Source organism: Pseudonaja textilis, chromosome 5, assembly GCF_049901715.1.
Source record: "Pseudonaja textilis isolate UNSWEBS1 chromosome 5, rPseTex1.2, whole genome shotgun sequence".
Lineage (NCBI taxonomy): Eukaryota > Metazoa > Chordata > Lepidosauria > Squamata > Elapidae > Pseudonaja > Pseudonaja textilis.
The window spans coordinates 42,930,811-42,958,101 of record NC_141994.1 but is presented as its reverse complement, the minus strand read 5'-3'; the positions used below and the strand labels follow the sequence as shown (position 1 = coordinate 42,958,101).

Below are 27,291 nucleotides of genomic sequence, written 5' to 3'. Positions count from 1 at the left end.
TTGGGCTACTCAACCCTCTATATATGAGATATCCTGGGCTGCCACTTGGTCATCTCCTCCCCATTTATCTGTCATTACTGTCTGGACACTTTCGCTTCGGCGGATGCACACTTTGGCAGATAGATGCTCCATTGAGTGGTATTGGAGGCCAGTGTGTCCCCTCCTAGGGACACACTGGCTTTGGTAAGTCCCTGAACTAGACTCTCGCAGCAGTCTAACAGAGAAGGGGTGTTGGCTTACCTGAGACGCCCATTCTCGTTGGACTGCAAGAGAGTCTAGCCCCACTCTGAGGAGATCTGGTAGTGGGGAGGAGGAGGATGTCTTAATGTGTTTTCAGAATACAACAACGTCTGTCAAGATTCCTTCACCAAAAAGCTGGGGTAACCATAGCAATGGAGGCAAGATTAACAATTGGCAGACTCAGTCATGTGACGAGAAGCCAGAACAAACCCTGAACTAGACTCTCTTGTAGTCCAATGAGAATGGGCGTCTCAGGTAAGCCAACGCCCCTTTTCATCCATAGTTTAGTTTTTCTTATGCAAAATTCTCACATCTAGTAATTGAAACATTACAAGACAGAGAACTAATTAAGGAATAAAATAAACCATAAGAGTTGTCAGAATAAGTTATTTTCAGAATCCTGCTAGATCTTCTTTAGGAACATTTCAGATCTCTTTAATTTTTTTTTTGAAAAAGGATCTAATAATGCTAAAAGTAGAAAACAGCTGTCTGAAAGGCAGTTGGATTTTTTATTAGAAGTATAATCAGAGCTATGACAAAAGCCTTTTTTGTTATGATCTAGCTACCGTGTCTCCATGTTGCTTTTGTTATGTGAGCCCCACAATTGGCTATGAATATTGAAATTGGACTATTCGGGTATTTACACTGAAAATTTTGTGTTTCAAACACTGAGAAACTATGTGATTCTGCAAGCCATTAGTCCTTCTAAAGCAATACCTCTTGCACATTATAAAGTGCAAATATAGGCCATGCTGTTGGCATATTTATTCCTTGAGAACTGCTGAATCTTGTTTGTTTATTTATTTTTGTTGTCAGGCTTTTTGCTGCTTGTTATTTTTTTTTCTTTCATACCCAGAAGGCCTCTAGCCTGTTGCAATCTTTGCCCATATTAAAATCCAGGTAACCCTTGATACCCTTGCTATATCTTCATTTATCAAAGAACAACCACTTCATAATCTTACAAAATTAGACATAATGCAATACTTAATTGCCAATTAACTGATAAGTGTAACTGGTAAATGGTTTGGACTGTTTGCTGCTAAAGTACCTGTTTTGTTGAATAATGATAACTGCTTGATTGTGATACAAATTCTTAGTATTGAATTGTAGGATTCTTTCTTGGCAGTTCAGAGAAAGTCAGTCTCCAACACCCTCAGAATTATAGTAATAATATAATTTATTAGTGAAAGAAGCTCAGATTTCAAAGACGAAAATGCATTTCAAGTGAGATTTTCTCACAGGAAGCTGCATATGTTTGAAATCCAGTCTTTATTTAGGTACCAGTATTACATTTGCGCTCTTTGTCTTAACTATTGGCTGTGCTTTGTATACTGTGGTTAAGCTATTGATGTATTAATTACTAGATACTTCCAAAGAATGCAGTTGCATTTCTCATCTGTTTAAGGCCTTTCATTGTTGCCTGCTCAGGAGACTGCAGGTAGCTACTATATCTGGTGCTTTAGTTGCTTGGCTACTATGAACTATTATCTTGGAGTCACTTGCAGTCTCCAAATAAGGAAAAATACATCAGGAGTTGCTGTCTGATGATAGAAAACCGATTTTCTATTCTTTTTGACACAGTTGCTGCACTGGAATCTTTCCTGACTGGCTGTAATTATACTTCCAACAAATTGAAGCATTTGAACTGCTATTTTACAACTATGAGTGCAGTTTTTACTGCTAATTATTGCAGCAAATACAGTGTGGTGATCTATTCCAAAGAGTTGTCCTCCTTTTTGGTGACTTAACCATTAAAACAGTTGAAGTTTTGCTTGTACTGCAGTCAATATCCCAAATGTTAATGCCTTTTGTTCAGCAGTGGCATTTGTTTGATAAGTTATTTGACCATTTAAGGTTGGTCTTCCCTCCTTCCTTCTACCCACCCATCCACTATATTGGAAAACTGCTCAGCCATGAAATAAAATTAAAGACTGGGGTGTGACAGGAAAACTGGATTTCTCTGCTGTGAAAGCTTTAATCCATAATCGGGGAATAATTTCATTGTTCTGAACTGGATTATGCTGTGTTTTCATGTTTTGTAATGGTTTTATCAGCAATTAAAAAGAGTATTGACAGCTCCAATAAATGAATAGTTCTTCTTTCTTTTAAATTTTTGCAGTTATATTTTATGCTCTGTGCACTGTTTTAATTCTTCTTTTGTTTAAGGGATTATTATTATTTATAAGATGAGATACAGTTTTCTATTTATATCAGCAGTCGTCTGTCTGTGAAATATGGACCAACCAGAATGCAGGATATCCTTACTCAGCAGTCCATCAGGTTCATAATGTAAGATATGTCAATAAATGGTTATGTTGTCACTGCATTGCTGTTCATTGTGCTGTTTTGGTGTTGATATAGGTGCGTTGCTTTTTGGAATTCAACAGGCAGTGTGTATTTCTAGTAATTTCCAGGATTCTGTTTGTTTTGTATTTGTTTTTCATAATGTGCAATTAACATGTTTGACAGAGGAGAGTGTAACTGAACACTAGTTTTTAGTGTTGCAGTGTGCAATGTCTGATTTTTTTCAATTCCTTTATCTGTATTTCAGTTTTTGTTTCAGATGGGGCTGTCTTTGTTCATCTTTAAAGACAATTGGTGTAAACTGTATACATTCTGCAGTTTGGCAGTATTATGTGTTTTTGGGGTTTATTACCCAGAATGGTCGCCTTTCTAGTCTGTCAAGACTTTTTCTCCAAATGTCAGAAACAGTTACCGCAGTGTACTTCATAGATAGTGACTTCTAGTACATACTGGCACTGGACTCTGTTACCTATCTTAAAATGTCCTGATTTATATGCAAAGTAGGTAGGACTGGAATCTCCTGGTCATATTCATAATACATACACTTTTTCCAATGGAAATACTCATATTAGTATAATGAAACAAAACAATGGAAATAACGTCTAAACCTACCTTTGCAAAAATAGGAGGAAAATTATCATGTAAATATCTGTCCATTTTTACAGCCACAGTATATTACTTCTCATTTAACATTACCAATTTTGACTGTTCTTAATGTGACATAATAAAATTTTATTATTTGATATTTACTAATGTGAAAAATTAAAGATAACTTGTTTATTACAAATAGTCCTCAACTTACAACGGTTCATTTAGTGACCATTTGAAGTAACAACAGCACTGAAAAAAGTGAGAAGACTATTTTTCATACTTACCACTCTTGCAGCATCCCCATGGTCACAGGATAAAAATTCAGACTCTAGCCAACTGATTTATATTTATGACGGTTGCAGTGTTCTGGGGTCATGTGATCGCCTTTTGTGAACTACTGATCAGTAAAGTCAGTGGAGAGGCCAGATTCACTTAACAATTGTGCTACTAACATAATAACAGTAGTGATTCACTTAACAACTTTAAGCATGTGCTCGCCGGAACCCAGAAGAGCAATGGGCGACAGCTGGTGTGCCTGGAGAGATGGCTCTGCGTGCCACTTCCAGCACACGTGGCATAGGTTCACCATCACGGTCCTAGAATATAATCATTTTTCAAATACCTATCAAGATTCGGAAGAGTTTAGGATTGCTGTTAAATAAATGTAGGTTTAAAATTAATTTGAATTATGATATTTTTGATATCAATATAAAATGGTAACATCCTCCTCCCTGCTCATTCTACTCCCTCCTCCCCATCTTTTAATTATAGTTGATAATTTCTATTTTTATAGTATTTTATACTTATTGTATGAATGTTTTGATATTGTTTTATTTTTTTAACATTGTAAGCTGCCCAGAGTCACCTAGTGGTGAGATGGGTAGCCAACAAATTTAATAAATAAATAAATCTAAAAAATGTAGCATTTAATAAGATTGTGTAGACTTTCCATATCCACACTATATACTGTATGTATGACATGAACTGGATTTCTTTTATTTTGCTATATTGTCACTTTCTAGGTCTTGAAGTGGAAACAGTATGAATATTTTTCTTACAATATATGAATAATAATATTCCAGCTTATCTGGAATAACTTGTGGCTATACAGCTGACTACAGATGAACAAGGAAAAGTTCAATGAAAAATATAATCATTACTTCATAGGTCTCTGGGCTACCTGCCTTGATTTGTGGAAGGACTAGAGTAGAGAAAGAAATCCTTCCATCTCTGCCCTTGGCTTTTTAAGACTATTTTGTGGATCAAAGCTTTAAAACAAGTGTTACCTTGAATATAGCCTTATACCAGTAAAAGAAAAAACAAAACCTCTGAATGCAGTCATATTTATTTGAGTGACATTAATAAAATTACTTAAGTAAATGGACAATACAGTTGCATCTTTTATGCTTGGTGATGATATTAAATTGTCATGTCTGTAAACAGTTCTAATTACTGAAGTATATAAAGGTATGTGGAAAATTTCCAAACTTAAATAATTCTAACGGGCGGGTTAAATTTATTTATTTATTTATTTGATTTGTTTGCCATACATCTCGCCATGTATGCTTAATTATAATGTTAAGCATAGTCTGGTTTCTCATAGTCTTTCTCACATATATAATATGTAATGCATCTTCCATCTCTTAATTAAGAGTTGGATGTGGTGGTGTTAAGCGAACTTCCAAATCAGATCTTCCAGTCTTCAGAGTCTATCATCAGTGTGTGCTATTGTACTGGCTAACTGGTGAAATATCAATCATTTTCAAGAAATGTTCTCAATGTATGAGCGGCAGGTAGCATGGCCAATCAAACACTATCTTTATAGGTACATGGCCAACAATATACTGGAGCAGAGATAGTCCCACTTCACTTACTCTCCAGTATTTTCCTTTGCCATCCTACTTCAAGGACAGAGTTTAATTTTCAGCAGTCTGTTGTTTATGTACTCTGTTCTGATATAATTAAAATGATCATGGCTTCTGCTGTGTGAATTAGGTAGCCAAACTTGGCATAACATTTTTACAGTGTATGCTGATAATGCAAAAGAGACACCTGAGGTAGAGCTAGAGAAGTCAAAGAAGAAGGGAGAACCTTAGTAGCAGAACCGTGTAATGGGGGAGTGAGGTTAGGAGATAAGAAATGAAAAATAACAAAAAGGAAAGATAATTGAACACACATTTTAAAGTTGCCAAGTTTGAGAAACAGAGATCAAGTGGCATAATACAGCTAAAATAATTAAGATAGCATAGGCTGGCACTCCTGAGAACACTTTTGCCCAACTCCTATAAACCTTTTTTATGGTTTTTATTTTATTATAACACTACGTGTGGGAAATGAGTTGTATTAAAGTTAAATAAGTTTCAAAATGGATAATTCTAGTGACTGGAATCCAGATTTAGGTAAACGAAACAGGTTTTGTAGAAGCAGCTTTACATCTCCCTTCTCCTCACAGAGAAGTAAAATACTACTTAGACATTTTGGTAGTTATGCTGAATAGAAAGCCTGGAATGACACAGATCCATACAAATTGAGGAGATTTTCCCTCGGGGAAGCAGAGTTCCAGTCAAGCAGTGTTCCCATCTTACTTGGTGAAAGGGAAAGGTAGAGAAAGTTGCTTTTGCAAAATCAGCTGCATGTATTTAACATTTAATTCAATCTTGAATTAATTGACATTATTAATATTGAATAATATTAATATTTGTTAACAAGTGTGTTACTGTGCACATATTTGTTATATTGCATAAGAAATGCTGACATTTCCCAGCATTAAGAAGGGCAAAGAAAAAAAATGCATCTGCTCCAAGAATGGAGCAGCTTATTCACTTACAGGTTTATTAATCACTTTTCTTACAAAACAAAAAACAAAAATCTTTCATTTGGAAAAATGCAAATGTGGAAGTAATTATTCAAGATATTTTTAAAGCACTTTTAAGAAAAGAAGATGAATTGCAGTACTGTCAGCCTCAAACTAAAATACAGCAATGTTGGCACAAAGATTGTTTCCGTTTGCTTCAGTTTCTGCAGTCTTGTTTTGGTTTCCACCAAACAGAAAATTTTGGTGCCTTCAACTTTATCTTGTGTTTGTTACTGTAGATCTGTATAAACTTCTGTCTTTGTCTTTAATGTGGCTCATAGATGTGAGAGATACATATATGTATATGTATATATGCATATAATGCTTATTATGTTTGCTTTGTCCTGACTTGAGAAATCAAAGCATACTTTCTTGTGACCAGAATTCTTAATAAAAATTATGTGTTTCTGTTGCTTTTGCTAATGGGCTATGTTTCTGAATTTAAAAAGATAAATAAAATGTTAATGATTAGTTTAGTTGCCGTTTCTGTCCATACAAGAACAGTTGAGCAGGAACAAAGAACTTAAAAATGGATTAAGAAATTATTTTTAGCATTTAATTTAATGTGTTGTTTTAGTAAGTGCCTTTTAAGTGTAATCATTTTGTGAATTAACAGAAAACCCTACAGATTTGCTCTAAAATTAATTCCATTTAATTTGGTGAGGCTTACTTCTAAGAAAATTAGACTAAAATGTTTCTTTTCTTCTGTAAAAAAAATTAATTTGTAATGCTTAGCAAATTGACTTCTGGTAATTTTTTATCCCATTGATTTTTATAGAATTTACTTTTAAGTACTTATAGGGTGATGCAATATTATAATTCTAATAGGTTTTCTTAGGAGTAAGTCCCACTGGCCAAAATAGGTTTTTATTTTCTATGAAAAAAGCCTAGTTGTAGTCATATTGGTAGTGAACATTGTAGGTGTTTACTTTCAGATACTTTGTTTAATTGAATTTCCCATTTTGAGCCAAGTATCTGAAACCGTCTTTAGTTTCTCCTGTAAAATATTATGTCAGTAATCCCCGCCCCCTTTCCATTCAGTCATGTCCGATTCTCTTTGATTGTCTGGACAAGCCCCTGGAATTTTCTTAGTAAGGTTTTTTCAGAGGTGGTTTGCCATTGCCTCTTTCCTAGGGCTGAGAGAAAGTGAATAGCTCAAAGTCCCCCAGCTGGCGGAACTTGAACTCACAGTCTCCACAGTTTCTAACGTTGTCTTAACCAATAAATGTCAGTAATAATTTCCTTTAAATAATGCTAAGGTATTTTGGACATTACCTGCTGTTTGCTAAAAAATTCAGATGAAATGTAGTATTGTATGAAATGTCCCCATAGCATTAGAAAATTAGTTTACTAATTAGTTTATGACACATACAGTAAATCATATTCAATTTCAGAATCAGTCAATAGAATGATTAAAAATGCAGAAAGTCATTATTACCAGCTAACCTTTCTATAGCTTACTTTGTTTTGGAAATGTGTCTTATTTTCAGACTGGAGATTGGGGTGAACCATCTATTACATTGAGGCCTCCTAATGAAGCTACAGGATCAACCCCAGTACAATACTGGCAGCATCATCCAGAGAAACTCATTTTCCAGTCATGTGATTACAAAGCATTTGTAAGTTAGTCAAACAGAATGTTTCCATGCAAACAGCTGAAAATTGCTCAACTTAGGGGAGGCAATTGGATTGTTAACAAGATGGCTAATTATTTTCTCTCCCTAATATAAACAGTAGCAGTGACTAGGTACAGGGTAGTTCTTGCACCACAACCATTTGTTTGGTGATCATTTGAATTTTTAGTGGCACTGAAAAAGTGACTTTTTCACAGTTAAACCACTGCAGCATCTCTGTGGTCACTTGACCAGAATTTGGACAAATAGTAACTGGCATTATTTATGATGGTTGCAGTGTCCCAGGGTCATGTGATCACATTTTGCAACCTTTTGACCAGCAAAGACAATGGGGAAGCTACAACTGCAATGATTCACTTTAACAACTATGGCAAGAAAGGTCATAAAATTTTATTGCTTAGCAATAAAAGATTTGGGCTCAATTGAGGTTGTAAATCAAAGATTACCTGTATTGCTTGTATGATTGAAATGATTTCAACAAGAATTTCCAGTGTTATGAATATTTAGAGTTCTAGAATTATAAAATTCTAAAAGTATATGTTTGGGGGAGAGGTGGTGGGAAATGTGTATTATTTATTTATTTAGCAAATTTACTTATTCATTCTCACAAAAATATACAACAAAACAGTTAAAAACAAATATAAACAACTATAAAAATAAAAATTAAGATTGAGGGGGATTAGACACATTCTAAGCATAATTCAAGCATTCTGCAAGTTCCCTGCTTCCATGATTATTGGGAAAATGTGTTTAAAAGGCCTTACGGAAAGCTGGTAGAAATGGGGCTAACCTCACCTGTCTGCATTAACATGACCGAAAAGGGTATTTTGGGGTTAATTAACTATCCAAATCAGAGCAAAGGAGTGGCTATGCAAGAAAGGAGAACAAAAATGGGGAACAAAATTAGTTGAAGATGAGACCCAGGGAAAGGGCCAGGGGAGAAAAAGACACCTTGCTCAAACATTACGAAAAAGTTGAAATTTTACCATTTCAGATCCATTTACCCAGGTAGGCAGTTCTTCAGAATATTTTAAGAACATCATGACTATTCAGTACAAAAAATGGAATAGCAAATTCTGCTTCAAAACATAAATTATTTACACTTTTTAACGAAAGAAAACAAATTATTTGTATATCCTTTAAGTATTTAGGTTCTATGCTGGTAAAAGAATTAAGAGGTACAGAATCTACACAAGATGCCTGTGCAAAGATGAGGGTGAGTAAGCCATTACTCTTCAAAATTATTACAGGAGACAAACGTATAATTTGAAAAGCTTACAATATTATTATTATTACCGGATCTATTTCCTACCTTTAGTTTGTTCAACTCGCATTGATGTAAATAATATGATTATTTTATACAAAACAGTAAAGAATTGTAGGTATCTTTGGGGAGGGCATTAGAGATAGAGGTAATGATGCCCATATCCCCCTATTTTCCCCATAACAATATCCTGTGAAATGAATTGGGCTGAGAAACAGTGATGGCTTAAAGCTAGCTAGGTAGCTTTTGTGCCTATGGGAGGACTAGAACTTACTATCTGCTAGTTTCTAGCTCAGTACTTTAGCAACTATATCAGTAGCTCTGTCATGCAAGGGCTTCACTTAATTAATTTTTCCAAATTAAACAAGATGTGCTATATATGGTATCAAAGGTCCATCTTACCCATCCAGGTTGGCAATACTGGCATTGGGGATAAGGGTGGGTAGTTGGACTGTAGATGGATGGTGATGTGCTGATTGGTGGGCTGCTTCATTATCTCATCTTCCTTGGACAGTGCAGAATTGAATGTTTTATTATCTAACACAACATGCCAGTGGACATGATCTTCTTTTCCCTTTAATAAGGCATCAAAGAGAAGTCTGGCCTGCTTAGAAGTCCACCAAATAAAATTTTGTATTTGAAGCATAGCACTGGGTTCTAGACATCTAAGCTTTTCTTCTTGGATAAACTTACTTACTTCTCCAATATCTGATTCACTTCCACAGCCAGGAGCTTTTCTATCAGGGAAAATTGTAATTGTTCTCCTTCAACCTTTGCTCACAAATGCTGGTAAGCGTGAATGCTTGCATATCATTTAAGAATTTCAACCAATGATTCAGGAATAAGTTAGGATCAGCTATGTTAGCTGAGGTTGCTGGAGTTCTGATACAGAAGTATCTGGGATGAGTTAAGTTGTTGTGCTTGTATATTAACATCATTTTCTTGACCTGATGAATGATTGTTTACTCATTTTTGGATAGTTATTTTGCAATGCCTTAATTAGGTAAATTATAAATATTTTAAACAATAAACAAAATTTACTTTCTTCTATAGAAATTATTATATAATCTATCTATATAAAACTACCTATAATGATCTTCCTACAGATTTTTGCAATTCTTCATTGTTTTGTATAAAATGATCAGTAATAGTATTTTGTATTTTTTTAAAATACAAAGAAAGATTCTGGGTGTGTTGTATTCCATTAAATATGTAACCTAGAAAGCTGACTAGAAGTCATTGAATGGTTTGAACCAGCGGTATCAAACTCACGTCGTCATGTGATGTATTGCGACTTTTCCTCCTTTGCTAAAAACTGGGGTGGGTGTGGCCAGCATGTGACGCATCTGGCCCGTGGACTGCAAGTTTGACATCCCTGCTTTAGACTAATTTTCTTTCATGGGTGAAGTCCATCCAAAGATAGTGAAGCCTATCCTTGAAGATCATTCCTGAGTGGTGGTGCCATGAAAATTATCTTTTTTTACAGTAAAAGTGACACAAAGCATAAATATGAAATGCCCCTCTTTTCCTCAAGCATATCATGGTTTTATAATAATAGGAAAAGAGTGGTATAAATGACAATGGAGAACCCTCCCAACACCTTTACACCAAAAGGCTTCTTTCCTAGAAATTTCACTATCAGGTGCTTATTCTGCTAAAATAAATCTATTTAAAGCATGAATAACATGGAGGTCTTCTAATTCAACCTCCTGCTCAAGCAGGAAATTCTATACCATTTCAGACAAATGGTTGTCTGAGTCTCCTCTTAAATGCTTTTTATTTATCATACATTTAATCATAAATCGTTAAATGACAAATAATTGCACTCTGCCAGTTGTCGTAGCAAAAAATAATTAATTTCAAAATGGTAAACTTTGCAGACCTAGAAATCAAATAGTTTAATGTAAGCACCAAAATAGAATATGTTGATTCAGTTATAACTGTTAGTTTCTTGTTCAAATATTTCTGCTGTTAACTGTTACAGAATTAGGGCAAATACACTCAGTTCTGTGTTATCTTCTTGCCTGAAAGGAAACCTCCTCCATGCACACTTTAAAATAAATTAAGACAGAGCCCTTTTCCCTCTAGCATCTGGTGGGTATACTTTGACTATTTTCTTATAGTTACAACAGATAATAGGTGTGCAGTGCTTCAGATGCAAAGAAAGCATGTGTTTTGAATGAACAGAGGTTCAAAAGTAGTACCTGTATGCAGTTCCTGAAAGCAGCCACACCTTTTGGGGGGAATTGTTTGGCTGCCTTTCCTATCTGCCACATAATCACAACAAAAGGCAGATTTGGCTTAGTTTGCTGCAGATAGCTATCCCATACTTGTCTTTTTGCTCTGAAACGTTTTCTGTCTTTTGATGAAGCACTGCACAACCATAGCAGGTAATGTATTATTTATTTATCTTGATGAGAAAAAAGGAAATAACAGAGTTCCCCGATCATGTTTATGTTTGTTTTTAATTTTAGAAGTCTACCGAACAAATGAAGAAAGTTCCTACTATTGTTCTATCTGTCTCTTACAAAGGAGTAAAATTTATTGATGCAACAAATAAGGTAGGTATCATTTCTTGTTTCATTTTAAGTAGTTGCAAATAGCTGCTGTCCATCCCTTTCAACAGCAAATTATTATCATTACATTTTGAAAATGATCAAGTTTTTTCTAGGTGAAGCTATGATAAGCTATGATGTTTTCATCAGATGCATGAAATCATAGCCTTACAAAGTTATTGTTATATCAATATTAATGAGAGAATGTAGTCTCATAGGCAGTAAATTTTGTATTAAAGGTAGAATAATGTAAGTATTTGTGTCATTCAATATAAAATCAAAATCAAAATGGTCAGTACAAATCCAGAACTACTTGCTGTCACTGACATTTCTTTGCTAGTATATTTTTCAAATCTACCTACAATCATTGTGCAGGACACTACATGCTATCATAGGACTTTAGTAGAGAACTTTTTTAAAGAGAAACTATCCAACTTAAACACACACACACACACACACACACACACACACACACACCTCGATGCAGCCAAAACTACAGATACCCCTCCACTTTCCCAAAGAATCCCAATTAATCATGAAATAAGTTGAAATGGACATAAGTAAATGGCATCAGCAATCAGCCATGTTTTGTTTCAAACACTTTGCTTTTCATGTATGACTGAACATACTATAAAACAATTGAAAGTGGTCAGTACCAATAATTATGTCAACACCCATTTCATTTGTTTTATTTTTGTTTTGTTTATATTCCCCTTTGTGATGTAGCTGTCTAATTAAATCACAGGTTAAATTTCTCATTGTTATAAGAATGTCTAAGCTATCAGACATAAGCAAAGATATTCATATTTAGTTCACAAACTATATTGATGATTTTTGTCAAATTTTAACCTAAAACGTTAGTGATCTATCTATTCACAAGTTGACTAATGTTGCAGCAGTTTGGCTTAAGGTAAACATCTGGCTTTGTCCATTTTATGTATATTTGATCAGTTAATATTGTTTCATCCAAGTGATAATTTTACTGTCCAATACTATTTCTTTTTTAATACATACTATCCGGGCCAGCTTCAAAATAAGATGCATAAGGTATTGAAATTTCATGAACCTGCTTGTGTCTATGTCTGTTTCCTTGAAATAATCACAATTTTTACATACATTTCCAACTTAAATACAAATGGAGCTTATTGGGGCTCTTTCATTGTTCCTTTACTTTGATAATTGGAATATCTTATATTACCTTGAGGAAAAAAATTTTTTTAAAGGAAGTTTTTTTCATTGTAATTTCAAAGGAGGTAAATTATCTATTCTTTTAAAATTCATGATATCTCTGGGAATCACCTGAGAAACAGGAAAGAGTTGCATGATTATAGCAGTAGTCCGATAGGTATACAGAAGGAAGGATAAATGGCTAGGTGCATGCCTTGGTCCACAGTTCATTGCAGACTGGTGTACTGTATATTTTCTTTTAATGTGGCTTTGATTGCATCAAATGGCTCGTGTGATCTGCTTTGTTGGGGCGGGGGTGGGAGTTGGGGGGTGATTTTTAATTTATTTTTTTCCAGATTTTGTTCTATTGTACTTTATTAATTTATTTGATTCTTTTTGATAGTTTTTATTGTTTTTTGTTTTAAATATGGTTTTACATTCTGTAATCCGCTTTGAGTCACCATGGGCGAATAGGCGGCAATATAAATTCAATAAATAAATAAATAAATAAAATTTTCCACTTTATGTTCTTTTATGATTAAACTGTCATTAAAAACTAGCTGTTACATCACGAAGGCCCTCCAGAACACTGGAACTATTGGGAAATGTCAGTCCCTAAGAACTCCTATCGCTTCATAGGTATAGGCCAGCACCTTAAATTGCATTTGAGGCTAACCATGTACATTGCTGTGTTGCAACATTGGACACAACTATGTGGAATTAATGAAAGAGACAATGACTTTGTCTGCTTTTTAGTAAAAGTAGCTTGGATATTTTATTCATTTATTTAATTTGCTTTGCCTATTTTTTTTGAAGATTTTATTGAGGTTTCTTATAATATAAAGTACAGTGAAAATAAAGATTAAACAGTAGAAGAAAAAGGAGGGGCAGAATTAAAGAAAAAAGAGACTTCTGACTCTTCCCAGTACAGTAAAATGCTTACTATATTTACAGCCTCAACATTTTGTTATTTCAAGCCAATATTTAGTTACATTTAGCTATACAAGCCATTTCTATACTACATTATTCAATCATCAAATCTAAGTCTAATTTTTTTCCATTTTGAACATAAAAACCAGAAGCAATTTCCCAAAGTTGTTGAGAATCAAAGCAAGTTGGAAAATTGTCTCTTAGCTTAGTTTGGTTCTCAAGAACACTAGGTAGCATACAACGAAAAACAAAAGGAAAAGGGGAAAAAAGGCTACATTTACAGCTCTAAATCATAGATTAGTTATATTTTACTTACATTGAATCAGAACTAGATTTATAAGTCCCACGATTTTAGGGGGAACAGAGGGGGGATTTGAATTAAAGGATTCAAATTTTAACAGACCTTTCAGTGAAATAGAACTAAGTTGGAAATGTACATTAAAAATGACAAAGCTTATTAAAGCTATTCCAGTTTCTGGTTTTGGCACAAATACTTCTTCTAATTTAATTCCCTTCTGAGAATATTGAAGACTTTTTCTTAACAGTATTGCTAATGGATTAATATCCTAAGGCAACAAATATGGTTTCATTTGGAGAAATATATTCAGTGTAAACATAATAACAATCCATAGTGTTTTAATCCAACAGTTTTGAAAGAAGCAGTAAAAGGAATTAAAAAACCTGAAATACTGTTTTGCCAACAGTAGTAGCATAGTATTAAATAATTTTAACCAAAATGTTAATTTAAAGAATTTTAAAAATTAAAGCTTACTAATGTGATTGTGACATTTTGTAGGTAAAATATATGTACGGTAGAATAATAGTTGCTTAGATTTAATGAAATAAATGACATTTTTAATGAAAAACACTCATAAAATGGATGTAATAAAGATAATAATTTTGTAATATTAAAGACTGAGTGGTTATGTAGATCCTTTGATGACAGATTTAGTTTTATTTATATAGGTTTATATTTTCTAATGCCTGTTGCAAACCATCTAGAGTCCTATTGGATTGAGGTGGTATATAAATTTCATGAATAAAGTAATAAAATAAATATTTATGTTACAGTAATCTGGATCGTATTACTCAGTTTATATGGTTCAGTAAATTATCTTCATACTTCTGTTAAATATGTACGTATGGCACCATAAATTAACTTATATATCATTTTATATATTCCATTTACTGATTCCTAAATTTAAAAAAGAAAGTCTGAAGAAAGATTCTGTATCATTTACTCTGACAACCGAATATATTTATGAACTAATAAATTTTGGCTTTTTATCTAATAGAGGAATTAAATATAAATCATTAAACTGTTACATGATTTGCATATTAACAACCAGTAACAAATCTGTAATATAATGCTGTTCTTTCTTATACAATCAGTAATCTAAATTATCTACCATATCCTTTCTGTTCTCAGTGTCATTAGAACAGGTTAAAACCTCATGTTCAGTAATTAACATGCAAAGAAAAACTTAAAAGTTTGTAGATATTTCTACAGTATCTTACTATTTTTAAAGATATTTTAACTTTCAATATCACTTGAGATGGGAATAATGATTTAATGAATTTAGTCATAAAATTAAATGTTTAGAAACACAGAACAACGAAGGAAATAACACTTTTTGCTTATTGCTGAAGTTAAATACAGCTACGCTTGCTTATTATTTTATTTGTATTAGCAACAGTGTAAAATCTAAATATTATAAAACATTAGGAACTAGATTGGATCATTAAATATATACAATTATTTCTTTTCTTTACATTTAGAATATTATTGCTGAACATGAGATTCGTAACATTTCCTGTGCCGCACAAGACCCCGAAGACCTCTCAACATTTGCTTATATTACAAAAGACTTGAAGACAAATCACCATTACTGTCATGTGTTCACAGCCTTTGATGTGGTTGGTCTATAATTTTTTTCTATGTGATAGCTAAGAAACCATGACATTTCCTGTGTCATTTCAGTTATGAAGAAGGTTGTTTGGAGCAGTTCTGGTACTGATGTGTACATGGCATAATAATCACTATTTAAAATTTAATATAAATGCTTCATATTATTTTGATGTTACAACTAAGTTCCCTTTTAAAAAGGAATATATTGCAACTATCCAATGAAAGCAAGAGGCTAATGAAAAGTTAGGAAGGATCAGTATAAACATCTACTTTTTCACAATGGCCTTCTAGATGCCCATGGAAGGTTCAAAGTATGAAGTGAGCATAATATTTTCCCAATAACTAATGTTGTACAAATAAAGCACACTGCTTCTGATATTAGAAATAATGTTCAATCAACATCTAGTGAGCCATGTGCTCCATTAATCTCCCTTGAAGCAAGTGCAGACATTGCTATATATTGGGACAGCAGATTCCATAGGAGAGTGAGGTATTTTGTCATGAATCATGCAGCAAAATGGATGTCCATCTGCAATTACAGTCCTGTATGTGCACCTAGAAGATCAGACAACAGAGAGAAGGTCTTAAAGCCATTATACTGAGTCCTCGATAATATATGGCACTTATTATTCCTTTGAGGTAGTCCAAAGAAGAAGCTCTACTAGGACTATAAGCATTACCTTTATTGTAAGGTTACATCAAACAAAAAATTCCAAGTCTGAAAGTATTTCTCCTTTCGTCTCTTTAATCTCTGGAAAACTAGGAAGGACCCCCTTTGAACTGCTTTTCCGATTTTCCTCCAGTTGTACACTGAGCTGTCTCTAAACAGATTGTTGCCTAGGCTATGGGTTTTCCTCCTGTTCTCCCAAAGTCATTTCCACATACCACCATCACACTTCAATACTTTGAGTAATGGGTTCAAAAAGTGCTCCTCCAAATGAAGTGCATAGCACTAGCCTGTGTACAGAGTCTCCATCCTCTCAAAGAAAATTGAATATATAAAACTTGAAATTTGAAAACTTGAAAACATGATCAGGGGAACAATGTGCACCATAGGGATGGTGGAAATACCTGAGCTGCATCCAATCTTCTGGCACCTCAACAGATGATGTTTGCTAATCATCAAATGGATAAATTTTAGATTTTCCCTCCCTTTAAATTGCAATTGTAAGGATGGGGTCAGGAGGCCTTTTGATGGTGAACAATCTCATTCTTAATCAGAGATATAGGTTTTTCAGGGTCAAAGTTTTTCAGGTAAATTTAGCAGTTTCACAATTATACAATACTTGCTTCACAGGTGTTCATTCTAAAAAAAATCAAAAAGCAACAGCAGCAGGGATTTCTGGCTCCAATGATTGGAATAGCTAGAAGTAATCAGCTAGAGAAGCTAAAGAAAAATCAGAGACAAGTATCTCTTGTTCTCCTTTAGCACCCATGTGAACAAACTATGAACTTCCTGCAGGCAACTTCCTGCATGTGCCTTCTCAATCCTGGCATTTCAATTATTACCCTGGATAATGGGTATTCTTGAAAGGGTCATGTGCTGGTAATCCCCATCTTAGGCCTGAATCACACAACAATAAATGTATGGCATTATTATGAAGAAACTATTTCAGGTAAGAAGAAGATTGCCAAGAAGAATATTCCAATAACACTTCAAGGATGAAGAAGGATTTAGGATAATGAACATACATCATTTTTGTTTCTAAAAATGGGATGAAGCAAAATCATCTGAAAGAAGCCTCCATCAAGAATCCTATGTAAGTACATTGACTGTTTGCTAGGTTATTTTAATTAATATTTGATTTGGCTAAGTAGTGGTCCCAGCACTTACCATGACTTACAAAAATGATTTTAAAAAGCAAGTGAGAATTTAATTAGATTATATAAAGTTAAGTCTTAATCCAAAGTTTTCTTCTGGCTGGAAATAGTATGGATTCCTTTGCTACATTTGACCTTAGACTTGAGCAAAGAAATTATATAAAAGCTTCATACTCTGGATAAGTTATCTGGTATAGATGTGCAGTATTTTCTTGATGTAAAATGCAAAAATAAAGCTTGTTTACTGCAGCTTTTCTTTTAAAAAAATTGTTGTTCTAATGGGGGGAAGAAACCGATAAAAATATTAATCCCGTTGCTTTATTGCAGGAACTTGGTAATGCAAGTAATACTTTGAGAAATCTTGAACTTCAAAGATTAATTACCAGATGTACTATCCATTTTAAGTTCATGTCAAGATGGTCAATTGACCTTTATTGAAAAAATGTTAAAAGAAGATCAAGGAAAAATAGACAAGACGTTGGCTAGAACTATATTTGCAGGCAGCGTGCCTCCTGTTGTGACTGGAAACCATTTCTGGAAGGAACATTATGACCTAATTTGCCCAACATATGAAGTACCATCTCTATTGTTCTATTGCTTACTTTACTGCTCAATGTTTGTTTCTAACATTCCAATAAATTTTTTCTCTACTTATTGAAGCTTTTAGTGTATTTCTAAGGTTGAAAGTTCATGAAATAGACTAAATGCAATATTTTTCAGACCAAATAGCATACTGTAAATGCTAATACATATTAGGGAAATTGAGACAAATGTGCTTAGAAAAAAAAAATTATTTCGGGAAAATGCACATCTCTGTTTATCCTTCCTCATATATCTCTAAAAATGACCCAGAATCATGCCAAAATGATTAAAATTAAGCTTTGTGGTTTTGGTTTTTTGTGAACGTCTGTATGTGTGCATGCGTGCATGTATGTATGGAGCCTAAGGACTCCAAAAAGTGAACTATTCCTATTCCCAGGCATTTGGCCATCCCAGTAACAAAAGTAAGCCAAAAATGTCAATCATATCTGTTCCAATGTTAATATGCTGTCAATCCTTGTGATGTTATGAACATGAGAAAGTCTTGTTAAAGAAAATTGATATTCATAAAACAGATCTCATACAAAGGCTTTTTTGCCTAGTAAATGTGTTAAGACAGCATGTGGTCATTTGTTTTTCCCCTATATTAGTAGTAAGTTGAATCTATCAGGATGCACATCTTGAGAATTCAAATGTATATCTCAACGTTTTAGAAATCTATTTTCCATCAGGTATAGCCAGTGCTATAAACTGTCAATAATGAGACAAGATGAATGCATTATAAAATATTGCATTAAAATTTTCCTAGGTAGTTATGTTGGCCAATTTTAATTATAGGCAGAATATTTGCAGGACAAGTGTGCAAGAACTTCAGGTTTCTCAAAATATGTTTTTTTTCCAATAGATATTTAAAAATTAGACAAAAATATTTGCACACCTTTATTATGAGTCTCTGCTTTCCATAATAAAGGAGGGTAGGAATATCTGCCTGCCTGCCTGTCTTATCTGTGAATCTCCTAGAATAAAATCTGAGCATATGAGGAATAATTTTAAAGCTCCAGTTCTACAAAGAATATTTTATGTAGTTTTTGCCAGCTTAATATTCAGATAACTCCTCTCTCTTTCCTATATGCTGCAGTCATTAACTGAAATTGTAAAAGTAATCAGGCTTTGTCTGAAGCTCTCAGATCTCATTACTCAGATAAATACAACAAAGAGGCCATTGAGTCTGCCTGGCACACTCATGATACAAGCTATTTTTCTTATGTAGTTCTATGCCACGGTCCCCAACCTGTGGCCCAGCCCGCTGGCTCAGTGCCTGGTTGCAACCCCTTCGGAACTGGGCTGCGGAAGTGGTGTGCAAGTGTGCAAGCTGCATTTGTGAAAGCAGTCCACAGGCGTTCAAAACAGTCCCCTCTCACCCCAGTGCTGCTAGCGCAAAGATTGGGGAATGCTGTTCTATGCAACAAGTCATCCTTTTTAAGAATCACTGGGATTAGAAATCAATATTTATGGATGGGTGCATGTTGAAGAAACTTTTCTGACTACATACAATTCTGTACAAGTGAAATAATCCACCTGAGGATTTTTATGCATAGGCAGAATATCTTGAATATTCATGCTTGTACTTGCCTGAATATCCGGTTTATATAATATTTTGAAAATTTTGAAAAATTACATTTTAATGATATGGTTTGAGAAAAACTTACATGAAAAAATAATGTGACACATATAAAGAAAGGGCTGGATTTTATTGGGTTCACTGACATTTAAAAGCACATGGTTTTTTGGGCACAGAATAAGGAAGAAGCTGTCTATAGCTACTATTCTCTGGTTGAGTTATGGTTAGGTTGGGCTCTACAGTGGAAGCAGAACCCACAACCTCTCAGACCCCCTTATCAAGTATTTTATCCTGTAACTAGGTGGAGGAATTTGCTGCTTCTTCATGACAAAATAACTGGGAGTTAAGACTTATTTTCACATTGCAATGAGTAGCTAGTAACCACCAGTTCTGCATATAGTTCACAAAGCTCCATAAATTCAGTCTATCCAAGCATATAGTGCTGCATTCTGGGACAAAAAATGATTCGTTCAAAATTTTAGTGTATTGACAAAAAAGGATAAAGCAATATTTTCTGTGAGGTAAGCATTCTAAGCCTTTGTATCTCAGGTTAAAAAGCCAGTGAAATTTGCCATAACTATATTCCTTAAATGCTGATAAAATGTGAATTTTTATCTTAACAATAGTGCTGTTTATCACTGGCTATCAAATAATTTGTGAGTTAAAATGCTGGGTTTTTTTTTTTTTTTGTATTCCTGTGTTCTGTGAGCAAATGTTCAGTGTGCCTAAAACTTGAAAAATGAGTTTGTACTGTAGTCTGACTTTCCCACTGAATTTTCAATAGTTTACTCTTTATTCCGAGGCTGCTGTAGAACATTCTAATCCAGTAATCAGTACATAAATATAAATATGTTGCCAAAATGGATCAGCATATATCACATGTAATTCCATGGAATAAGTTTCATAATTGGTTAAATAAAAATATTAACAAAATATATACAAACATATACCACCTACATCAATATGTGTAAACCTTGTCTATCACAACTGGCTGAGAATGAAAAACAAATACTATTTAACAATGTACAATTTTGTAATCACTAGCAAAATAAATATTACAAGACTAGTAGATAAGTTTGCTGTTGCAGTTTCTTCTTAAAAATCTATGTCCAACACACCAAAATATAAGCAGTCTGGGTGATTAAGGTTCAAGAATCCTGGGGAACAAGAGGCAGGGATGCTCCATATGAGCCTTTTCACATTTAAGATGTGTAACGTTATGTGGGAAAGACTTGGGAGACTGGGCAAAGAGATGCTACCAAGGGAACAACCAGATAAGAGACAGCATAGCCCGCAACTGGGGAATGGATGGGAGAAGATGCTGAGAAGAGACCCTGCTTAGTTTCTTGGGCTATAAAGGAGACCAAGGGAAAGTGGATGAATTGCATTTTCAGACTTCAAGATTCTTACAATGTAGCTTTATAATAAAGTAGAATTTGCTCACCTGGTTGCGATTCCTATCTGGTTTACCTCAGGACAAGAGAAAAGTTATTAATTTAACAGATAAATAAACAAACCTAAATTTTAGTATATAGTTTTAGTAACTAATCTGTGGAGTCTGCTTGCTTCATTCCTTGATGTTGATGACTGGATAGTGATAAATGATAAATTGTAAAAACAATTGCTGTCTCCTGTTGCAAGATTAATCCAATTTACAAAAATATATTTAATATCTTTAAAAGTTTCATTTGGAAGTATTACTGCTTACAAATAATGAAAGTTTCAGGAATCTCCCATTTCATGGCCAGTGTGATGAGAGCATTTATGAATGGGTTTATGAATATTAATTTTAAGATTGTGGTGAAATAAGCTAATGTACAGTTGCTATCTGTGTAAAGAATTGCAAGTTTGCAAAACATCTTTTTATCATTTTTGTTATTGTCTAGATTTCAATGTGGATTATGATGTTTTATTTTACGCAGTAACCTATAAAAATGTAGACATGGTGATTTCAATTGACATGACCAAGTAAAAATAGATAGTTGAAGCTCACAGTACTTAAAGTGATAATAAGTATAAATAAATAGGAAGATGAGTTTCTCTTCACTTTTTACTTACCAAATAATTAGGAGGGGATTATCTGCCATTAACTGGTAATAGAGGATCCTATTGAAAATAAAGAGGTAACTGGGAAGAAGTAATTAAATTGGGATGAAAGGAGAGAAACAATGTTTACACTTCAGCTTTCCCCCTCACTTTCTCTCCATCTAGTTTTGTTCTGTTTCCTTTCCTTCTCCCTTCCTGGTGCAATTTCCTCTTCCCTTCCATACTGTCCCTTGTCCATTTGTCATTATAGTTTCTGCTGGAAGAAGGAAGGGGAATGTGTGGTGTATACTCGTGAGTTTCTGATTATGACAGTATTAATTTTATAAATGGGAGAATTAATTTTAAAGACAATAAATTTGTTGGTTGTGGCCTTACCTATTTTTACAGTTAACTTCTGACAGATACAATATACTCATACATGTATATGCATATGACTATGATACAGAGACAGACACATTCACATTAGGTGGTAAGAGTGTTCTCCAGGATTGCTTTTAGGCAGAATTGGTAATCCTATGTTGAAAAGCTGGTGGAGCTGGATAGTGCACAGAATTGTTAGGGTTCTACCCCCCCCGCCTCTTCATAGGGGAGGGTGCATTTTGAATTTAGGGTCCTTTTTCTTCCAGGTAAATACAATATTGTTTTCAGAATTCCGTATATTCAGTATATCCTACGCCCATTATCTTTCTACAGATAGCATGTATGATTGACTGAATATTTACATTTGAACATTCAATTTATTGTAGCTGACGGAAGAAATCAAGTATATTGTCTCCCCATAGTTTTCTAATGTGTCAGTAGTAGAAAATGATAAGACAACATTGATACGCAAAAAACATAAAAATATAGCCTTTTCACAATTGGTCAAAGCTATCCTATATTTAAGATTTTATTTTAAATTTATATTCATATTAGTTTAATTCTGCTGTTTGTTGCTATTCCAGAATTTAGCCTATGAAATAATTCTCACGTTGGGACAGGCATTTGAAGTAGCTTATCAACTGGCACTTCAGGCTCGAAAAGGAGGCCATTCTTCAACACTTCCTGAAAGCTTTGATAGTAAACCTACCAAGCCAATCCCCAAACCACGTGTTAGCATCCGAAAATCTGTGGTGAGTAAGAAGCATAATCCATATAGAAGAAACTTAATATCAATGTGTGATAGATGCTCTTGGCCTGAATTGTGTTTATAAATTTTACTCCAAATATTCTGTGAGTTATATGAACATTTACTGTAACTAGCTAAAGTGTAATTTTAGTTAAAAGTTAGATATTAAAGACATTCTTGAAGATAATTCTAACCATACTACTTTAAAGTCTTTAGTAAACAATTGATAATTATATCCAGATTATACCTCAATATAATATATGTTGCTTGGCTCAATTTTCAGTAAGTAAAGTAAAAGAAAGGCACTTCAAGCTCAATTCCACATGACTACATGGACACATCCATGTAGTTTTCTTAACAACCCTTTTGCCATTGCTTTCTTTCAGAATGTTCTTTTGACCTTCTTGCCGCCCAGGTGTTTTAATACAGTAGATCAGTATATGCATCTCTCCAGATATTATTGAATTCATGATCCCCATAGCCATACTTTTCAGGGTTATTATGACTGAAGTGGTAAAATGAAGAGGCATAAATAACCAAGCTCATAGAAGATTTGTAACAAACCAAAAAAAATATCCATCATCAACCTGTGGATTGGGGTGGAATACAAAAGAACTGACAAAAAATTAACTTCCCAAATGGTTATTATAAAGATCAAATTGTCAGAAATTAATGTGTAATACTAATTCGTGTCACTTATATCCATTTGTAACGTATTTATTATCTATGATATACAATAATAGGTGCTATATCAGTTATAAAAAGATAAAAATCAAAATGAAAATCATGGTAACTTATAAATAAAATTTGGAGTAGCAGGGGTTGATACTAGTTGGCAATACTCTGATCAGATTGGAATCTCCACATGTGAAGGTTAAAACTATAGGTATGAGTGGAATGGCTTTTCAAGCCTTATTTTCCAACTCTACAGACTTGAAAAACCACTCCATTCAGGCTGTTGTGGGAATAACATGAAGGATGATTCCTAGGTTAAACCTGGAGACCTTCACCGGACGAAAAGGCAGGAGGAAGAGGAGGAGAAGGAAGACAGCTATATAAATATTTGATTCAATGTATTAAAAAGTCCATATGATTGGAAACAAGAATTCAAATTCTATCTCCATCAGATTAAGGGATGGGAAAACCCTATCTCCTTTTAGCAGCCTAGGTATCCCTCTTTTCAACTCAAAATCCAGGAAGAACCAAAACATGATATTAAGTTTATTATGTGCTCGCTCCAACAAATATTGTACTGCTTTTAGCCACAGGAAAATTTGCCAACACTGAATTTTAAATATTTGTTCATGAAAACACCTTTATGTTTGGTTGTTGGAGTTTATTTTATGATTTGAACACATAAAATGTCACACTCCTACATTAGATACATTACAAGCCAGATGAGGAACACTATTAATATTTTATATGTACCTCTTCAAATTGCTGGAAATGTATATGCTTGGCCCTCCTGATTGATTGTCTGCTGCTTTTTGTGATATTGACTAAACAATTGTACTTTGAATATATGCACTTAGAGTAATTTCAAAGTCAAAAGAGAATGTGAATCTTGCAGTCCAATCTGCTTTTCAAATCTGTAAGCTTCACATGCTGCATCATGGTGTAAGGTTATATGTCAATTTCAGATTTAGTGTAATAGTGTGTTTCATTCCAGCAACATAATTTTGTGGGGACACTGAAGTGTCCTATTGCAATGGTCACCAACCAGTGGGGCAGGGACCACTGGTGGTCCATGAGAAAATTTTGGTGGTCCGCAGACAAATGTCACCTTCAAAGCAATTAATCCAGGCTGGCGGGAACACAAGGCTGCACCACCCACAGGGCCTGTGGGAAGGCTTGTGTCGCTTGCATTGCAAAGAACACGAGATAGTGAGGAAGGAGGGAAAGGGCAGAGGGAACTTGCTCCACTCGCCTCTCGTACCTGACCTGGCCACCGGGCTGCTTCTGCTTCTTTCTTCTGCTTTTGGCTGCACGCAAGGAAAGCAGCAAAAGTCTTTCTTTCTCTACCCCAAACTCCACCAGAAACTAGTCTTTGGGGCCCTGCAAGACATCCTGCTCCAAGAGGCTGCGCCGGCGTGACAAGTCTCACAAAGACTAATTTCTGGCAGAGTTTGGGGGAGAGAAAGAAAGACTTCTGCTGCTTTTGCTGCTTTCCTTGCATAAAGCCAAGTCATTCTCTCCTCCTGAGAACAGAGCTGGAGATGGTATCCTGCAATCCCAAATAAAGAATGATTGATTGATAGGAAAACAGGGTGGGGAATTTTCCTGCAGACTTTTTGGGGAATTTTTCCAGGGTCTCTTGTCTACGGGATTTAAAATTACGAGCTTGGTGGTCCCTGAGGTCCAAAAGGTTGGTGACCCCTGTCCTATTGGATCATCAGTAGGTAAAAAAAATAATATATGGTACATCCAGGTAATGTACCATGTTGACAAACTTTAAACATAGTTTTAAACTTCTGTAATTTAAATAGCTAAAGCATTCCTGTATTTATTTGTTTCAAAGCAGATAGATCCCACTGAACAAAAGACTCTTACCAATCTACCATGGATTGTAGAACCAGGACAAGAAGCTAAAAGAGGAATTAATACCAAGTATGAAACCACAATTTTCTGATAATGAACTGTTCATCATTTCTTGTTGTGCCTTGCACTCAAAGCAGTCACAGCACAGCCTTTCCATGATAAGCAACTCTTCAATCTAACAGGGAGGAAGACTGCACTGAGTGGCCTTGAAACTAGCAAAAACATAAATATATATAAATAAATATATATATAAATATAAAGGCTGCTGGTCATTTCTGGTGATTGTTCTTCCTGCAGCGTTGACAGAAGAATGACATGGGATGAAGACTTTTCAAAGAGCCCACAAGAGGAGTGGGAGATAGTTTTCGTGCACGCAATTTTCTTAGAACTTTGCCACAGTGCTTTCTTTGATTTCATATTTTAATGTTCTACTTTTACAAAGGTCTCTAACATTAATGCTGCTTAGTAATACAATGTTCAGTTATAGTTGGGTTTCTTATTTGGCAAATTGGACATTGAAACAGACCCAGATTATTTAATACAATATTTGAGAAATTATGAAAATCCTATAATTTTTGTTTTAATATGTTTAAAAAATATTAGCAAGTTATTAATTTCCTTCATTTATTAGTTGCTGTTTTTTGTAAACTACATGCCATTTAATCATCTGAAGAAAAGAGGTTCTATATAGCAGTGTGTTAAGATTGATAAATGGTTTTAAAAAGAGGAATTAATAATGCATGAAAATGCACCTTGTATTAAATATTTTTGTGTGACAGAGGAAAAATTATATGAAAAAGTGTGAATATTTATGATAAAGAAAAACATTAATTATGAAGAGAATTTGGATTTAATTTGAAGTTAAACTGCTGCTGTACTGTTTGCAACAGTGGTAACAGTGGTGTCATCTATAAACTGGATGCTTTGTACTTTGGAAGAGTAAAATAAAAGCTACCCAGCAATTGCACTAAGGTACATGCAACTGTACACAGTTTTTCAAGTTATTATAGCCATGCATTTAAGCTTATCAATGTTTCAAAGATGGTTTTAATCCAACTGGAATTTTTATTAAATTTTCTGTCGCAGCTGATTTTAATGAAAAAGTTCAATTCAAGAGATTTTTTTTCTAAATAAAATTTAAAAAAAATCCGAAGTAATACATTGTTTCCACAAAATAACCTGTTGAGCACTGGCTTAACATGGAATTTAATGAAATTTGCTTACAGTTTTGTTTCAAGTATTTTAATTTTTTAATGTCTTCGTGGAGTATTTGTACAATAACATTTATGTATATTTCAGTGGAACTGAATAAATTACAGTAAAAATATTGATCATAGGCGAAAAACAGCATTTTAAATGTATATTCTATCCAGTCAAAATTGTGAGTCATTTTGGACATCATTATAGAAATATTTATGAATAGTGTGGTTGACTTCAATGTTTTTTATTATTCTTTCATATCTAACTGAAAATTCAGTTACGCTCAATGGAATTTTTAGCAAAATTGACAATGAAACTCGATTTAAAACTGAAAATTGTATATGGTTTAGTTGATCCTAATCATAGCGCTGGATGACAAGAAACCTTTTAATACAATATACTTGAACCAATTAGTTCCTTGTATATATTTTGCCTATCATTGTTGATATGTATGTAGTAGGCTGATATTAAACATTGAAAATAGTACCCAAAGGAACATTGTATAGGAACAAGCAAATAGTAGCCTCACTGCAACAAATTCTTCTCTGTAAATATGCTTGGGCTTCCAGTTATAAATTTTGTAATTTTGGTCATTATTTATATCCTTTAAAAGCACACAAAATAAATTGAAGTTGTACAGTCAGCACTGGCTTTTTCACAATTTAGTAAGGATAATATTAAGCATCAGGCATTCTGAAATGAAAAGGAGTATGGAAAACATAGTGGTCTAATGGCCAGTGTAATCTGAAATTCATATTGTCTACTTTTAGTGCAATATGATAAAAAACTAACACTAAAAAAGAGGCTTTTGTTTTTAGGAATTTATTCTGTTTTAGTACAAAGTAATGGAAGGAGAGACATTAAAATGGAAGAAGGAATAAAGCTAGAATATTGGCCTATATGTATTTGAGTGGTGCAGTGGCCTAGAGGTGGAGCTCTCGCCGCCCAATCAGGAGTCTGTGAGTTCAA

At 34.1% G+C, this 27,291-nt stretch overlaps 1 protein-coding gene across 18 annotated transcripts in view; it reads left to right on the top strand.

Annotated features, from left to right (window-relative positions):
• The window catches only part of ANKS1B (ankyrin repeat and sterile alpha motif domain containing 1B), a 286,179-nt gene extending 259,268 nt beyond the window's left edge, over positions 1 to 26,911 (top strand). For 3 of the 18 annotated variants that reach the window (XM_087934644.1, XM_026698086.2, XM_087934646.1), the window contains 6 exons: positions 7,480 to 7,608; positions 8,768 to 8,839; positions 11,362 to 11,448; positions 15,319 to 15,456; positions 22,421 to 22,588; positions 25,103 to 26,911. In XM_087934644.1, the coding sequence (XP_087790770.1) occupies positions 7,480 to 7,608; positions 8,768 to 8,839; positions 11,362 to 11,448; positions 15,319 to 15,456; positions 22,421 to 22,588; positions 25,103 to 25,213 (705 nt within the window). In that variant the 3' untranslated portion in view covers positions 25,214 to 26,911. Of the gene's footprint in view, positions 1 to 2,454; positions 2,530 to 7,479; positions 7,609 to 8,767; positions 8,840 to 11,361; positions 11,449 to 12,468; positions 12,490 to 15,318; positions 15,457 to 17,064; positions 20,035 to 22,420; positions 22,589 to 25,102 lie in introns of those variants that run through there. The other 15 variants (XM_087934636.1, XM_087934639.1, XM_026698068.2 and 12 more) reach the window with 11 other exon arrangements.
• Positions 26,912 to 27,291: the final 380 nt, after the last annotated feature.